This window comes from Ammospiza caudacuta, chromosome 4 (genome assembly GCF_027887145.1).
Source record: "Ammospiza caudacuta isolate bAmmCau1 chromosome 4, bAmmCau1.pri, whole genome shotgun sequence".
In the NCBI taxonomy this organism is placed as follows: Eukaryota; Metazoa; Chordata; class Aves; order Passeriformes; family Passerellidae; genus Ammospiza; species Ammospiza caudacuta.
In genome coordinates, this window is record NC_080596.1 from 19,192,028 (window position 1) to 19,210,524 (window position 18,497).

The following is an 18,497-nucleotide window of genomic DNA, read 5'->3' on the forward strand; positions in this document are numbered from 1 at the left end:
CACAAGGAAGGTGTTTGGTATCTGCAAAGGCTACGGTCCCTCAAATATTTCCCAGCACAAAACCTCTGGCAGGCAGCCATGAAGACACAGAGATAGCTGAGTTACACCACTTCATCCAGAGCAGCAGCAGCAGCAGGTGCCCGTAGAGATTTAGATAAGACACTACATCTCAAATCACTGCATTCAGGAAGGAGCCAGCCCTGCGGAAACTGCTTCAGTCCCTCCTACAGTGCACCTTCTGCCCTGGGCTGCCACACAAAGAGCTCTCCCATGGATAACTTCCCACAGGTTAATCTGGATGCACACACAGGATCACACAAAACTGCACTGGTCTCATAACTGCAAAATTACTGCAGTAGAATTTACCCAAACCAAAGGCTTTTCTCCACCTAAGTCCTCTGCTTCCTTACTAACCATAGCTGACTCAACCCCTTTTCAGTGAACATTTTTTAATGAGACCAGCTGTACCAGTTGATAGAAATGATTGTGCAGAGGAAAAGGATAAAAAATAAGCTACTTTGATCATGCTTTCTTCAGCTGGTTAGGGTCTAGTCACCAGGCAGGCCTACCCCACAGAGAAACACCTCCACGGCCAGCTAAGGCTGACTGCAGAAATCAACCTCCCATTCACTTGCTGTTTGTAATGATTTTCTTTATGCTGAGCACATAGGCATCAAACCCACACCTCTGCTCTGCAAGCTGATGACAGTCCCATGGGACTTCAGCATTTTCCAAGCCTAAAGTGTGCCCCATGGGCTCACTGTCATGGGAATACTTCATAATTTATTCCTGATACTGTTGCTAAACCCATGGGTGGAAAGAAGCTGTGGCACAGACCATTCTCCATCAGAGCCCTCAGGAAGAGGGCTACAATGGCAACACGTGGCACAGAGAATCCTGACTCACTCACCAGTCATGGTCAGGTGCAAACGAGCAACGGGAGGATATGATCACATCAAACTAGAATTTATTGCTATATCCACATGACCTTAACAAGCATTTCAATTACAGCAAGGTTCGAGGAGAAAAAAGGCAGCTAGAACTGCCACTATTGGTGCTTTTAATCCCAGCAAAGGTACCTTCTTTGAGTATGGAAGGTTTCTCACACCATCAGGTTTCCTGTTGGGAGATTGCACCATAATTGGGCTCCTCTGACAGCACAAAGCTTCTACTTTCACAGTTACATTTATTCATGGTCAATTAACTCATTTGTTCTTATGCCAAACCTCTCCTATACCATAAACAGAACAACACACTCATTTGGTCTTAAGTGGAACTTGATAAGCATAAAGCAATTTTTTAAACTGATTATTAAACTGATGTTCCTGAATAGTCTAAAAATTATCTTAACACATTTGCTATGCACTTGCAACAAGCAGGTTAAAATTAGTAGTCAAGAAGAAATAGAAAAATCCATAGCATTTAAATCTCATATTTTTCTGTGTTTTAGAGTTTGGAAGCCTGATCTCTGCAGCTCTTAATAAAATTCTGTAGTATATTATGGTAGCTTATCTCTTCACAGGCAAAAAAAAGGTGGTGTTCTTTCCCAGTGACCAAAAAGCTTGATTATTTTGTGGTGCAGCTTCTACACAACATGGTGTAAAGACCTTTTATTCCTGGAAAGCAGAAAATGAGGATTTTTCTCCCCTTTCAATGTTATCACACAATTTGCCTTACCTCCATTTAGCTCAGCTCTTACCATTGTCTTAAATTCTCTGCTAAAACAACATCCTGCACACTTTTATCAATATCTGAATGGTGGAAAATGTCTTTGTAGCAGATCCAGCTCCTGGCTCTGGACAGAAAGGTAATGTCTATTCATCAGAATATGAAACAGATGCTGAAATATTTGCATTACAGTGAAACATCTGCTGCAAAGACCTTACCTCAGAAAAAACTATTTTATCTAATGCATTAGTTTTTTTTGTTTTACATGTGCACATATGTGTGCATGCAAGTTTGAGAGAACACCAATTAAGCCTAATGTGCCGCTTCCTGCACCATGTGCACTCCCCACACAATGCTGAGCATCCATCCTCTGGAAGTGATAACCTGAAACCAGCCACTTCACATTACTTTGGGTCTGGGGTCAAACACAAAAGCTCCAGGAAGATTTCCAAGGACTTTGGGTCACATCCTTGCCATGCATCTGAGCAAAGCTGGTAGACTGTCTTTGTTGGCATTACATCCTAGATTAATTTAGTCCTCAGCTTTTCCCAGAGGGTCATTCCCCTCACCTGTCTCAGTGCATTAATCAAGTGTTCCCCACATTATATTTCTGAGTGCAGCACTTCATTATGGCCGAGTGCTGTGGGCTGAAGCCAAGGAGATGAGGTGCTAATGAAATGTTTGCATTTTGGACAGGAGCTGAGGTAGGTGTTTAAATGAAACAAAACAGCTGTTATAGCAACAGTGCCTTGTGAGACAGAGATGCCAACTGGGAAAAGTTGGGCAGGGGAGTGGGAGTTGTGGGAAAGCAGGCACACACGACAAGGATAGGCCTGTGTTTTTACATTTAAGCTAGGCCTTTGTGATTTACAAGGGTTTGGCACCTGGTCCATTGACTCTGTGGTCTGATGAAGCTCCAGCATAGAAGAAACAGCTGTGCCAAACTTCCAGGAAAACCTCTCAGTGACCAGCTGGAGGAGGTTTAGCCCTGAGAGAGAACCTTCCAAATGCAGAAGGCATGGGATAGGAGAGCTTGGGAGCTGATGGCTTGATAGGTTTTACCTGAGATCCCTGGGGATCCTGATAAAAGTGGGACTTTCAGAGGCAAAGTTCTGACCTAGTTTCATCTCACCCCACTTCTAGCATTTAATGTGCAGCCAAGTAGGGAGCCCAGATACTTTCCAGTTTCTCTTTCCCCATTGAAAGTAGAAGAAACTACCTCAAGGATTATCTCCATTTCACACAAAACCACAAGAGACCAAACCCATTGATAAAGAACCAAACATCTGTTACAGGATGCTGCATGACCTTGATTGAAGACCCTGTCCTTGCTTCCCAAGCTAAAGAACTACATCTCCCGTGGTTTTCTGCTCTTCCTCTGCCTCATCCCTCTTCCAAATGCAACTCATCTGAGCTTCTTGCAAAATAAAAATGCGGGGCTTGGAGCTCAAACATACCTCAACACCACACACAGCACAGCACCAAACCAATGCTGTGATTACTTGGACTTAAAGAGTAGACAGCACACGCACACAGATGCACCAGGAGAAGGACAAAAGTAACTCAAATTAGATCAAGAGAAAGCTTTCATAAAGCACAGCTCGCTTGTTTGTAGGCTAAGATCAAATGAGGGAAGAAGAACATGGCAGAAGGGAGCCAAGAGGGCAGAGTTTCCATCTTTCTGTGCTGAGATACACAGCACAGCTTTATGCTCTCTGTGATGTCAGGGTATCTACACATGCAAAGCCAAACCCTCTAATTACCAGCCTGTAAAGAGCAACCATCCTGGGTCACTGAATTTTAGACACAGTGGACCTTTCATGTCCCCAGCAATGACTGCAACTGGACATCAAGAGAAGAGCAAGACCCTGCTGAGCACAGAAGACAAATCCCGTGATGGTGATGCCTTTCATTATGTGCTTATATAGAACCACAGACTGTATGTTCAATGCAAATAAATGTTAATAAATTGCAGACAGAGAGAAAAAAAAGGGCATGTGCTCATGGTTTCTTGGTTCTATCCTAAGGTTACAAAGAAGAATCAAAATGTAAACCTTCCTTCTTAGACACTTACAAATTGGTATTAAAAGATGCATTGTAAAAAGGAAATTAATTAGAAGCCTTACAGTAATTATGCATTACTAAAAGGCCAGTTGTACGTATCCCCATTGATTTCCTTTGTGACAGCTGCTACATTTCATTAAACTGAATTTTGCTTGTTCATTTATTCTTCTCTTCTCTTCTCTTCTCTTCTCTTCTCTTCTCTTCTCTTCTCTTCTCTTCTCTTCTCTTCTCTTCTCTTCTCTTCTCTTCTCTTCTCTTCTCTTCTCTTCTCTTCTCTTCTCTTCTCTCTGGTGAGAGTACCTGGCTATGTGGCACACAGTTAAAACCCAGGAGGTTTGAACTCTGTATATATCCAATGATACCACATCTGTTTAATTTTCTCTCACTGTACCAACATCCAAGACACCACTCTTTGATTAAAAAGAATTTTGCAATGTAAAATCTCTCTTTAACTGGGACTCAACACTGAAAATCACTCAGAGATGTTAGAGGTACTCAGATCATTGCCAAATTTGGCACTAGACTGCAATGTGCCATGGTGCTTAAGTACAGCAGCCCTAACCTTAGAAAACCAGCAGCTTTTCTAGAGTTAGGATCTCTTTAAACCTTTTTTGTTCATTTTGGCCTCTTGCTGAGCAGCTGATGGAAGATCAAAAATCTCAACAAACCTACAGCTGGAGAAAATAGTGCTTTATGGCAAGTGAATACCAGCAGGTCCTACAGGGAATATTGGTTGAATCCTTCTGTTGAGTAGTTTTCAAATATGCAGTTTGTCCTTCCTTACAAAGGAGCATCTCCTTAAGAAGAGACTGAACACACTTTATTTAGCATGAAACTTACATCAAGGACTTAACTCCTACAGCAGCTTTGGGAGAATAAGACAGTGGCACATGGCAATAAAGTACCACTTTTGCAATGACATCTCTAATTAAAACATCTGGATTTTATAACCTGTAAAGCCCTGCCTCATACCGCTGATGCTTCCTTGATCTCACAGGAGTATCTCATGCAGCACACTTTCAAAAATTAGGATATAAGGAGCTGCAGCCACGTGGCTTTGCATAGGCAGGCTAAAATCGTGGCTGGTGCATGAAGCAAGCAGTGCTTTGGTACCCCTGTGCCAAAGGTGTTTGCCAGCACAGACTTACATAAAGAGATTTGTTCACTCTTCCTGAAAACAGCAGTGCTCAACCTGCAGAATGCAATCACAACGGCACAGCCTCAGGCCATGCTTAAGGCCTGAGTTTCTGGTCCTGCCTGAAGTCTCCCCACAGAGCTCCAAAACAAATGCGTTGTCTTTATCTGAAAAATGCAAACACGTAACTCACCCACTTGTTATAACAGCTTGAGGTTTTGTGGCAAATCAGCAAGGAAAAAAAGCACAAAACTCCTTTCAGGCCCACACTTCACAGTGAAAATGAAAAACCCATCAGAGAGCAGATGCACTGAAATGTTGATATTGTACAATGATCACAACGTTATGCTCTTTTTTCCTTTTTCCTGACTGGAAAGCAGTGGTACTTGAAAAAAGCTTACTTGTCTCCTTGCTCAAGAATAGCTGGTTTTGCTCTGTATTCGTATTAAACACCCAGTGCTAAAACAAACCCATTTCTCAAGCTATCAATATTTGCAAGCCTCCAAACTAATTGAGTTAAAGGCACAATCAATGCCATTGACCACAAATTCTGCCAGCAAGTTCTGCTGGAAGTTGTTTGATTCTTGCCTCTGGCCAGAAAAAGCACCAGTACAAGAGAAACTCCCTTTAACTCTGAATGTACCTGGCACAGTAGGAGGAGAGGACCAGCATCAAAGTATGGATGTGAGGACACAAATACTTCTGGAAAGGCTATTGCATTGAGAGAGACCAATTGAGGAAATGACATGTCTTTTTGGAGTGGTAAATGAACAGCACCTCAATCCCACTACACAGGGTTAATCAATCAAAAGATTACACTCATCCACTGTGTGGGACTTCAGGACAAAAAGAGATGCACATGTCACTTCTTCAAGCTTTCTAAACAAGGAAAATGTCATTTGGCTACATGATGGCTTTAAATCCTACTTCTTAGCTGAAAAGTGCCTTCAAATCTGTCTGACAAGGCTCTTCACTCTTGGATGAGTTTTTTCCTTGACATTTATTATTTTAATTCAAAATCAAAATTTGTCTCTGGTCAAAGTATCAGTAAGCACAATAGAGACAATTTCTTACAGGGAAGCCCAGCCACTGTGTAACGTTTTTTAAAAAGCAACGCTGTCATCACAAAACTGTTGTAACATTCAGTGGAATGGACAAACATATTTAGACTGAAAGGAGCTCAGCCACAGTGAGTGCTTGAAAATAAATAAATCATTAGAATATCTACTGCTAATCTTTGTTACTGCCTTTAAAACTAAGCCAGAAGCACCAGCCTACATCTGGCACCAGAGTGGTGATTGGCAACAAGAGAACTTCCCATGACCATGCAGAGGAATTTCTAAAATTGCTCCACAAATTGAGAGCAAAGGCTCCCAAGAGAAAGCATGCAACCCTCTCTCTTCAACTACACAGAAAATGTTTATGCTGTGGCTACAGGAACTGTACTGACTCGGAAATGGCCTGAATTCCAGCAGTGCTGAGAACTCACTGTAGTGAGAAGAAAGGCACTGACCTTTATTAAAATTAGGCCATCTACAAAATGCTTAACTATGGAATTAATGGTCTATTACTAGGTATGCAAGGTTTGCAATCTTGGCCTTGAACTACTAATAATCTCCTAATGGGAGCATGCAAAAAATAATAGGCAATATGAGAAAGAGAACAAGGTTACAAATTACAGGTTATGGTTTTGCTTTACTTACTATACGAGGAAGAATATTTTAAGGTCAGAAGGCATCCGTACAACTGACATAAAAGGAATTGATTGGGAAGAAGGAAATAACATACGATCTATTTCATCTAATGAGATCTTCCCCGCAGAATAAGCTGAGAACTGCATTTATGAATCATCTGTATTTGCTGCCCTACTGTTTGGGATTTGAAACCATACAGGCAACTGCTACAGTAATTACACTAGGGAAGCAAGCAAGGCTGTTGCAAGAAAGGAAAATGCCTCTGACAGGATATCCACAGCCTTCAAGAAAACTCCTGGGGAGTCTGTGAGGCTCATCCTTTCCTCCAGCGGTTCAAATCAAAGGGACATCTCCCGCTGCTCCCTGTGCCAATTTACATTCAGACTTTTTACCAGGGACACCAGATACCAGGAGTGACTCAGACTCAAGCAGAGAGTAAGCACAGAGCAACACAGAAAACACTAGATTTTTTTTTTCTCAGTTTTGCCATGTGAGAACCTAACCATAGGTATAGCTGAGTTGTAGGTGGATGAACATGGGATCACCTTCCTTTTTAACATTTATTTAATAAATTTTGGAGTCCGGTCACAAACTCAAGGCTGCTGCTTTGATCCTCCTCTCCCTTAACAACAGGCTCACTGCAGCAGAAACATGCAGGGTGAGGATTTCTAGTTTCACTCTTGCTGACACAAATCAAGTGCAGGTTTCTCAAGCTGTGAAGTATATTAAGTTCACAGAGTTTTAACAAAGGACTACCAAACCACTGAACCTCACCATGAGTCACACTTCTTTCAGATGTCCTTTTAATTATATTAAATGAAAGTTTTAGGCACTTTGATGCTGATGGGCAAACATCTCGATCTCTTGAAAAAGCAGCTAAAAGTACTCCCTGTAGCTATAGTTAATATACAACATTGTATGCTCACTGCTAGCCAATTTATTCCAGCCACTTTAACAACGATACCTCGCCTGACAGGCTGTGCAGAATAGCATCAGGAGTCAAGCAATGCACAAATCATCAGAGAACTCTCAGAGTTGTGTGACACACACTGCAGAGCTCTCTGTCATACAGCCAATTAAGTAACCAAACAAAGAACTTGAAAACCTTCATTAATTTGCCTCTTTTTTATACAAATGGAGGTTAGAGTCTTTCTTGTCAGAGGGGCAACAAGAACGCAAGGAAACACGGCATAATTCAATTTGTGCTCCCTCTCAGAGTTGCAAGTTTCTTTCGTTTAGTCTTCATGGAAGCTGCGACCAATCATGCAAGCAAGAGAGAAGTAGGACAAACAGAATTAATACACTTTAAATAGTACTGGCTAAGTCCCAGATGCACCTTTTATCTGATGAGAACTACTAGGTTAGCAAAGAAAAAAAAAAAAAAAAAGTCTCTTCTGCTCAGGTCTAAACCTAATGCCTTGAATCCTCTGAGGAAAGCCTTTCAAATTTTGCTTAGTGCAGCAATTCAAACAGCACATGTTTCAAACAAGAAGTGTTCAGAAAACTTCCAGGAGAACCAGAAGGACAACTCTGCAACCTCCTGCCACTGTCTGCTACCAGGAGCCTGCCATCCTCTCAGCACTGTGGCTTCATGTGTGGCTCTGATGACACCACACCCAGAAGCTCTTGTAATTACCAAGGGGCAGGTGGCACCTCCATCATTGCCATTTGCTATCCAGACAAGTGCAGAGCTACAAAAGAGGGCAAGCTGACTTACAGGGCAGCTCAGAGGATGGCAGGAACCAAGAGCAGCCAACTCCATTAGACGAGGAAGATGCTGCAAGAAGCAACCCTCTGCTGCCTCCTTCCACCCTTTCCACAAAGCTGCCATTCACACTATCTGTTGTATTCACCAGCCTCTGGCTTTAAAACCACTCATACTGACTTTATAAAATAAACCAAAAGAATGGGAACCCTGTGAAGTTTTTGTCTTCCAAGATGCTCATCCCAAACACAGCATGCAATTTCACAGGGAAGAGGCCTCTGCTTTGGCACTGCAGGGAAATTCACTGGCCTCCTGATGCCCCAGAGCTGCAGCCCACAAATCCAAGTGAAGCAAGCAGGTGAGCCCAGATTTGCAATCAGATGCATGAACATGACAAAGAGACTGCAAGCACGGGTGTGGTAATGAGCCTTTAATAAAACCTGTGTTTCCAGCTACTAAATCAGCAAAATTCTCTAATTTTTCCCCCATGTTTAAGTTTTCTGGTTTAATACAGCCTCACTTACTACATTATGTGAGTACTTAGCCTTTTTTTTTTACTTTTTACTACCCCACCTCTGTTCCTAGAGGACAGGGGAATTGCATCCATGGCATTTTATGCTGGGGACCTGAGAAATACTGAGCACATGACACTTAATGAGGGGCATGAAAAAAATCTGTGACACCAAACCCAGTTTCACAATCCCCAAAAGTCAAGGGATTTGTTTTCTACAACTCCAGTGCTTCAGTTTAAGTACAACAACTTTTGGAAAATGAACAAACATCAATTCTGAAAAAATTGAAGAAAATTCATACCAGCTTATATCACAGACCAGCCACCAAACCAAGCCATGCTAATCAAATGCGTCACCTATTGTGATTCACTCTCCCACATGATGACTTTTCCATCCCCTTCCCAAAACAGAGTGCAAGAACTTCAGAAAGGTGGGCAGAGGAGATGTAGATCTCTGCTCTCTAGAAGGCCAACCTCTTTGCCAATGGAGCACCTTGCTGAGGCCACTCTGCCACCTTTTTATACACCTTGCTCAGCTTAGTCTCAGCTGACTGTTCATTAGTATCACCAATTAAAACTCACTTAGCAGTTTCTTGCTATCACCATGACTGAAAAATCTTCCAGCAACTGTCCAGTCATTGTATTAATACATATTCATCATGCCACCTGCTGAGTTGGTTCTTGCTGGATTTTTGAGACTAAAACAGATAATTTACCACATGTGAAACTCAAGAAGCAGCATTTGTAACCTCTATCTGCAGTCAATAAAATCCCTGAGCTTTTAACTCAACAAATACTGTGAAAGTGAACAAATTAAATCCATGTTTGTTTTAAAGGCACCCAAAGAGATGAGGTGATAATCTGATAATGCATTCCCAGTTTTATGTTTGAATAACTTGCAAAATTTCTCCATCCACTTTGCATATTTATTTATAGTAATTTATTTTGGGCTTAAGAGGACTTTACACATCGATCGCTACAGGGGCTCTGTCCTGGCTACCTAAATTGGTTAGCTCAATGAAAACAGTAAGACTGATTTTAGCAATTATTATCTTCTCAGGTCACCCTCCTCCTTCCAAAAAATTACCTTTCCTCAATGGCACTTTTGATATTCACAGTTCCTGGACATCTCCTGCATAAACTTCATACTGCACCTTCCTTTGTCTAGGGAGCACAGAATTGAAGGTACACTTCCAGTCCTCTGAGCCAAATTCAGCCAGGGATGCTCTTCACAGTGATGGGATCAGCATGAGGAGATCATGCCAGCAAAGTTGAACACTCTATTGCTCTGCCATCAACATCACATGTCCCAGTGACTTCCCATGTTCCACTGACTTTACAAAGCCCAGGGGGTCACCACTTAAGATTTGTTGAAAAATCTCTGCTAAATTCCCTCAGTGAGCCCAGACATTTCACTTCCTGGTAAAGGATGAGTAGCCTGTAACAGGACTATCTGCAGTCACATCTAATTGCCACTACAGACAACCTTTCCCTCACTAGATTTTTCTATGACTTTAGCCACACAATTTTCCACCTGGAAGCATACTGTATGAAAATATGTCGAGATACGTTACTTTACCTCCATATAGTACAAAGCAGAGCTGAAAAGGTTCAATTAGGTCATCTAATTCATTCTTCAAGCCCTCTTTTACAGGACTGTCCTCTTCAATATATATAGCAGATTTGTCCATACCCATACTTAACAACTCAAGCAATGAGCTTTCATCAGTTTTTATCTACTGAAGAAGTAGATGCATGATTAATGCTTAAACATGCAAGCAACCTTTCCAAGTGAAAGGAAAGGAGTCCTTGAAATTAAGGGTAAGTTGAAGTTTTTGCAGAGTATTCAGGCTTTATTCTATCAAGGCCAAGCTTTCTGTAGGGTGTATTAAACTCACCAATCGCTACTGTTTGAAAAAAGACAGAAGAGCAGGAGTGTGCATTGGCTCTGTGGAGAATGCCTGTGCAGCCAGGGGAAAGGACAGCTATGGATCAGGTAGCACACAATGTCCCCAACAGGACTGTGCAGCCTCACCATGTTTCCAGTGGTACCAGTACACAAGGCAGCTAGCTTGGGAGTGAGCACTGCACTGCAAACTTTCCTAAATTCCATCAAATGCCTGCTAGTTGGTTTTCTCTGGGATCCCAGATAAGGGATATGTAACTCCATAACTCATCTTTATCCATCAATGTGTATGGAAGGGAACATGTGACTTTATCTTGTGACATTTTCCAAAGGGAAGACAGCCTACCAGCACAGAGGGGTACTGTTTCATTTCTAACAACCTAGAAATCCAGACCATCCAATCCCATTTGCTAAATGAAATTTGTGCTCACAAAATAAAGTCAGTACAGACTGTAGGAAGTGCAATTTTGCAGGAAAATGCAGGTACAAACAGCCCCCTCCAGAAACACAGAATTCATTTATGCATGTTTCACATATGCATATAAATAATGATCAACCACCCATAAGAACAATATCAACATTCACAAGCACAAGACAGAGATTAGAAGGTAAAACATTCACATTTCTTAGAGCAGCATTAACTGTCCTACAGTATACAAATAGATTTATATTAAAAAAACAAACACTGGAGCAAATATTATAAGGCAAGGTGACAGGATTGATAAAATAACTTGAGGTCCCACTCCTGAAAAACCCACAAGTGTGAACTTTCCAGAATGCTGGAGCTTGACTTTGTTCACATCAAACACAATGAAAGCCTATGAAAGTCAGGCCAGACCTGGGTGAACTTTATGGGATGTTATGTTCATCACCCTATGCACTGTTTGCAGCACTCTCCTCCTTCCAACATCTCTCTGTAAGACACTCTGCATTTCATTACAATCTTACCTCCTCCCTCCTGCTTAGTGCTGCCACTTTGAATTGTTCTCAATTTAGAAGTGTATAAGGGGAAGAAGGAAAACTAAGGAAATGCAGGTGGCAGTAGCATGAATGACATGCTGTAAGCAAAATCCAGTTGGTCTGGAGACACCTCTGTGAGCAGCAATTTTGTGTTCTTTACTTGCACATCTCCACACTGTCCTGCTCATTCAGTTGGCCAGATGAAACTTCTCAGATCTCTCTTGTGGTTTTTTTTTCACTTTCTGATTCAGAGATTTTGTCCCAAATTTTTGTCAAGTCTGAGAGAAATGGGGCAGATCGGTGAGGTAAAAAATGACATTATTATCCTGTAACCTTAACCTTAGAACTTGCTGCCACAAAGGTGGTAATAATCAGATTATTCACAGAGACAAGACCCACTTCACAGTCATTCAGTCAAACAACTGGACACGTGTATTAAAAACACAAGAAATACCTGGACATAGGCCCTGCAAGAGCGCTCCCTTTTCTGAAGCTGAGTCCATAAAGAGAGCAGATTAAAGACGGAATAGAAAAAACAAGTTAGTGACAGAACAAGGGAAAAAAATAAAGAAGAAAATGCCTGTGAAAAACCCCTCATTTCTCTCTTAAACAGCTCCTGAAAAACCAACCAAACTAAAGAAGTGAGCGTGAGTTAGTCAGCAGTGGAAAACTGGAAGGACTGGCTCCAGAAATGTGGGTTAGTCCTTTTTCAGTGAAGTGAAGCACACCGGCAACTTTGCAAGAGCAGCTGTTAGATGGCGGAAGACTCTGAATTCTAGTAGAGATACTCAAGACATGGTGTTTTCCTTACAGCTTGGAGATCACACATGACATTTCCATGTCAAACAAGGCTGGAAAGGATGAGGCTGATGATTATTTGCATAAGAGGAGCATGGGCTCTGCAGTCAGACAGTGAAACAAAACCAAGCTTCAGATGAGCAGGACCAACCCCAGGGAGCAAGACTTGGGCAGGACTGCACACTGATACAGCCTGGACCTGCATAGACCCATCCTGACAGACCTGGCAGGCATTCAGCAGCAGTGAGCTGGAATTGGTGAGATCTGCATCACTGCAATGAGAGCTCAGAAAACCAGGCTGTTCAGAGCCACTGGCTTGGCTGGGTTTGTTTTTGCTGATGTACCTGGCTGAAATTGCGCATCAACAGAGATTCAGGACAACTTGTGCTCTCAACACACAGCAGTGCCATCCCATTAGTGCAGCTGAGAGCCAAATTTGTCCTCGAGAGTTTTGAGGCTCTGAAATAAACAAAATACACCCAGGTATCAAGCAATGCCTAATTTCAATTTCTAATTCATCAATTTGGAACAGTAGAAATCTTCCTCTGGGTAAATCTGGCCAGTACGAAGACTTTACAGAAACAAATGGAGATCAAAGAAAGCCTTGCTGAAAATTACAGAGCTATCCACTCGGGGGTCTTCCCAGTCTGAAATGGAACAATTATCACCTTAATTAAGCCTGATCCATTGGAAAGCATAAAGCTTTTAGTGACAGAAAAGTGGTTCCTGAAAGATGACGTCTTTTAAAAATTCTGATTATGCCAGTTTATTTCAATTCATTCTACATCACTTGTAAAAAAACCCACCAGTACAAAACAGCACAGGTGATTACTCTCGGATCCCCAGCACATTTTCTTTAATGATTAAAAGGATATTTAATAGCTAGTGCTTACTCTATTTCTTCTTTCTGACTAAACAGCACTAAACAAAATTCTTTGCAAATTACTTTTTTCCTATTTTTTTTAAATACTCTTGATCAGTGAAGGGGAAAATGGAGCAGTAACTCTGCCGCCTTTTGTTTGCCCAATACTACTTCCAAGTTGAATTCATGCATTCTTAAATGAACACAGAGCAGTTGCTCTTCTAAAGAATTAAGTGGGGAATGAGAGCAAGTAAATTACTGAGCCTGTCATTTGGATCACTGAGTCGCATCGCTGTTTTGCAGGACTTCACGTGGTCCAGAATTTTAATGTGGAATGCAATTGATTTGTATGTGTTGCTTGTGCAAAGCGGATGGCAGGGGGGAGAAAACTGCAGTGGGGACCCCACAAGTGACAGCTGAGCTGAGGAGCTCTGCCTGGCCCAGTCTTCCCCTCCCCACAGTAACTCATTCCTGCCCCCATGATACAACTCCATTTCATGTAACTGAAACAAAAATCATAAAGTAAGATAAAAACAAAGATGAAAAATATGTGCTTGCAAAGCTGAATTGGCAAATGTTGTGTGTGGCTGGGATGCACCCAGAAGAACAAACAGACTAAAACCATGAAACCTGTTAGTAAGTGACATTAATTGCTGGCTTTGCCTAATACTGTCAGACATCACCATCATTTCAACAAAAAACCATGGTATGATTATAACAAATAATGTTATGCTGATGTAACAGTTAATACAATTATCACCTAGGTTGTTATGAAATGGCTAGAAGCAGCACTAATTAAAAGCATCAGGATAACCCAATTCTCAGCACATGCAAAGCACATGAGATGTAGGAGTTCAGCTCCCATGCGACTGAAATCTCAACCAACCCCGAAGCCCTTTGTATTTAAAACAGCGTCAGTCTACAATAATAGCTTAGAAGAAAAAAGACCAGGTTACATCTCTGAAAAGCATTTTTCTTCATAAAACACCTAAAAAATTTCAGGTTTAGCTGGGATCACTTATTCCTCATGTAATCCTGGGACCAAGTTCTGTTCATGCTTACATGAATGCCAGAACTGTCAGAGCCTGATATGCAGCTGAGAACAAAATTCTGTGTCTTTTTTTAACTGGGTGGCCAATATAACCACGTGCTCATAGATACCAGGGTCTGGTTGCTCTTTGTCCTGACAACCAAGCCCACACAATTCATTGTGATAATCCTAGGTAAGTCCTATTCCATGTGTTTACATGAGATTCAGTGCTGAAGAGGGCCTTTCACTAAAGAAACCTTCAGCTTTAAATGTGTTCTTACAGAGCCCATAGCTCATGTTTTCTCCCACAACTGGGAAACTCCTGGCACCTTTAGTGCTATGTAGCATTTCCACTCATTTCTGGAAATGACAAAGGGACTAATAACTCTTCTTGAACCGCGGGCACAGAAACCACCCTGCTGCCATGCAGTCAAGGCGCTCCTCGGGCTAAGTGACAGGCCATGACTAGGAAGGCCGCATGGCTCTCACCTTGTTGAGGCTGCGCGCGGCGCTGTCCTTCCCGCCGGGAGTCAGGTTGCGGAGCTGCACGTCCAGCAGGTTGACGAGCTGCACCATGGCGGACACGGAGTAGGCGATGTCCCCGGCGTACAGGTGGTTCCTGGTGTGCTCCGCCAGCTCCCGCGCGATGTTGGCGGCCATCTCCCCCGACCGCATCTGCGGGGCACAAAGCAGAGGGAAAGGTCGTGATTTATTAAAAAAAATATGGATACTGATCTAGTACCAATATCCAGCTGTGATGGACAAAGACTCTCTAACAGTTTAAAGCTAGAAAGTGTATGTTTGCTGCAACACCAGACAGCGTGCTGGATAGCTCCCAAATACACACTGCCATTTATAGGTGATTACAGAATCCTTTTATCTATACAAGTATTGAATACCCAAAATACAAATGCATATTCATAACTTTGATACAACCCATTCCCCGCTTCGTGTGGTAATTAGTTCAAAAGCTATTAAGCATGCGTAGTTTGTTCCTCAAAATGAGTCAGTGGTCCCTTTCATGGGGATGCTCCCAAAATGAGGAAGTAAATGAAGTCTTCCTCGTTCTGACCTTTCTACCTTATCAATGCAAATATGACAAATGAACTCTTGGCAGAAGTCCCATTCCCTGTCTTCAACTGGTTTCAGAACAGAGGAGGCCTACAATTGTCTTATGTTCCTAAAGTTATTTATCAGTTTCTATATTCTTCATTATAAACCCAGCTAACCAAACATTGTGTTGACAAGCAATCAATTATTAGTTAACTACTAACTCTTAACTTCATCAAGGCCTACCTATTTCTTTTAATTAACTCAAATAAAGCTTATCTCTAACTGAAATCTTAGCTCCTTTAAAATCTTTAAATTCCTTAAAGTTTATGTCTCACCACCTGGCTGCCGGTGACAAGTCACTCCAGTGCCTTCCAACCCCACATCATTAATCAGCTAAACTCCCCTCAAGAGGAAGAAGAAGGAAGACGGAATAGAAGCATTTCCCAAGAAGTCAACTACAACAAGATTCTTCGTGGTTTGATCATGAATAGTTTTTTGAGTACAGTTTTCCCAGTCAACTACAGTGGCTTCAACAATTTCTTCTCACTAGGCACTGTTTTCCATGGGTTTTCCATGCTAAGGAAGGCTTTAATTAGCTTGTCCCACTGGCTTACTGTGCCACTTGAAAAAAACAATGTGAGTAGCCTCTCCTATCAAGAAAAAGCAGTTTCTGATTCCAGAATTTTATGCAATGGCAAAGGGATGATTTTTGTTACAGCTTCTGCACAGCAGAGTTCCATGTAAAAGGAGTAAAAATGTATTACATAACCCAGAGAAACCAGAGCAAAAAGTTCACTATTTCCATCTTTTTGATTTAATAATCAGGAGCTAATTTATCACTTGGCATCACTTGCCACACTAGCCAGTGATAATGAGGCTAGTGACTCTCAACACCTGTAAAAGCATTCCAACTCTAGAGTAAAAGGCTCAAGCAGAGGTCCACTAGAAGGGAAAAGCCAGCAGAGAGGCTGGCTGAATCTTCTACTGAAAGACTTGTATCATCTAGCTGAGCCACAAAACTCACAAAAAACCTGCAGGGAAATTCACTGTGTAATTATTTGAGAAACTCTCACTTTTTCCCTGCTTTTCCTCCTTTTTTGCTCTTCTGCTCTCCCTATCTGGTATCCCTTTCCTCTTCTGTTCCATGGGGTTTTGGGACAAGGCAGCTGGCCCCATCTCCTTTTCATCAGCAGCCCACTACAAAAATACCACTGCAGGTTGCTGGTCTTTTATTCATTATCTACCAGTCTGTGATCTGGAATGCAAATCCATGTGGAATATGCCTGGGACAAGGAAAAATTATACAGGATGACACATAAATGAAGTTCCCACTTCTCTGTCAGACTCAATGACAAACTCTGCTGTGCTTTTCATATGAATTTTCAATTGTCTTATCTACCAACAGCTAGAAATCAGATATTTCTCTTGTTCCCTCACTTTCTGGTGCTTATTATAAAAGCAAGATTCTAGGGAAAGATTATAGGCTGAGCTTCTACCTCTCTGTAAATCAATTAGCTGAGTTATAAATGAATAACTTATTTCCATCAATTTGACAGCAAAAGCCAATCTGATTTAATGAAATCTAACTCAAGATGTTCATATGCTCGTCTTCAGGGAATTAACGCATATGATGATACAGAGAAGATAAATAAAGGAGATAATGTGTTGTTCTTCCCATTAGAGCAATGATAAGATATATTCAAAAACCGAATTATTTCTTTCTTGTTACACTGAAGGCTAATGCCATAGAAACCAGATCCTATTCTTACAGCTGCCTGCTCTCCTAAGCAGCTGAAGGGAGCCACACATCAGCACAGAGGCTGAATTTTGACCTCTGCTGTTGGCTCTCAGAACTTCAAAGAATGACTGCATCAAATCCCTTTACACAGAGAAATCAATTTCTACATTTTCCTGCAGTTCATTGCTGAAGCTTAGCATGTATCATGACACATTGTTTGTGTAAGCTCTGCAGAAAACTGTGTGAATTCAAGATATTTTTTACAGATACACCACAGTAAAACCAAAACCCCCACCACCCAATATTTGACGTTTGCATTTTCCCTTGGACCACACACCTATGCAAACTGGCACACTCAGAGAAAATGCAGCTCAGCTGCTACAAAGGCAAAAACAAGAGTTTTCTTTCCCTGCAGGCTGCTGCTGTTCCTATCTGTCTGCAAAAACAATAAAAGCAGGTCACTAATTATCTCTTTCCCTTTTTTCTTGGACTCACCCTAAAATTGTAAATTTGAGGAATTATACTGTGGCCAAATAAACACAAAAAATAGGCAGCAATGGAAGAAACGCCCGAGAAAAAGGCAAACTAAAGCTCAGTCTGTGAACTCCTGGGACATAGAAGTATTTATCCAAAGTTATCTTACACACCCAGGTTTCCTGAGAACACATATTGGCCATTCTTCTGGGAAAATGTTTTTGGCTGTAATGAAAGCAGGTAATGAAACTACATCCTAGGGCTGACAATTCCGCACCTACACACGGTCACACAGAACGTGCACTACAAGTCACTACAGCAGTGCTGAGACACTCCTTCCACTCTGGCACGAGAGGGATGTCTAGGATGATGGCTGTGTGACACATTAATGCTGATTTCACCAATTCTTGGGAGCTTTTTCCACTGAAATTGAAGTGTCTCCTATGCAGTGCTGTCAAACCCAACTTCTCTTATGAGTCCCAAATGGACTGAATACTCCAGATAAGTATCTGGTCTCTTATAACAACAGGACTGAACCCTTTTTATTTTTCTTTTTTTTTTTTTTTTTTTGTTAATTCTACGTAATGCTCAGCAAAGCTTACTGCTACCCAAGAGGATGCATTACTTACTTCCTTCCTATAAATTACTTCTCCACATCTTCCTCTTCATTATTGCCACATGAAAGATGAGCTCTTTATGTTCTTTCTCCCAAAACATGTAATACTCTTTAACCCAGACACTGACATAGTTACATATGAATACAGCAACAACCCCTGGAGCATCTCCATGGCTCAAGCTGATATTGAGAGGCAAGTAAGATGCAGGGAAAATATGTGTAAGTACCTGACCTTTCTACTGTGAGGCTTGAGAACAATAAAGGGAATTAAAAATAATACATC

The 18,497-nt window shown here is 41.6% G+C and overlaps 1 protein-coding gene across 1 annotated transcript in view; it reads right to left on the bottom strand.

The window, feature by feature from the left end:
• Positions 1–18,497, bottom strand: part of ADGRL3 (adhesion G protein-coupled receptor L3) — a 482,163-nt gene that overhangs the window by 69,136 nt on the left and 394,530 nt on the right. Inside the window, exons 10-11 of the mRNA XM_058804039.1 lie at positions 14,823–15,008; positions 12,098–12,136 (exon numbers count right to left, since the gene is read on the bottom strand). Of these exons, the coding sequence (XP_058660022.1) occupies positions 12,098–12,136; positions 14,823–15,008 (225 nt within the window). The remainder of the gene's footprint in view (positions 1–12,097; positions 12,137–14,822; positions 15,009–18,497) is intronic.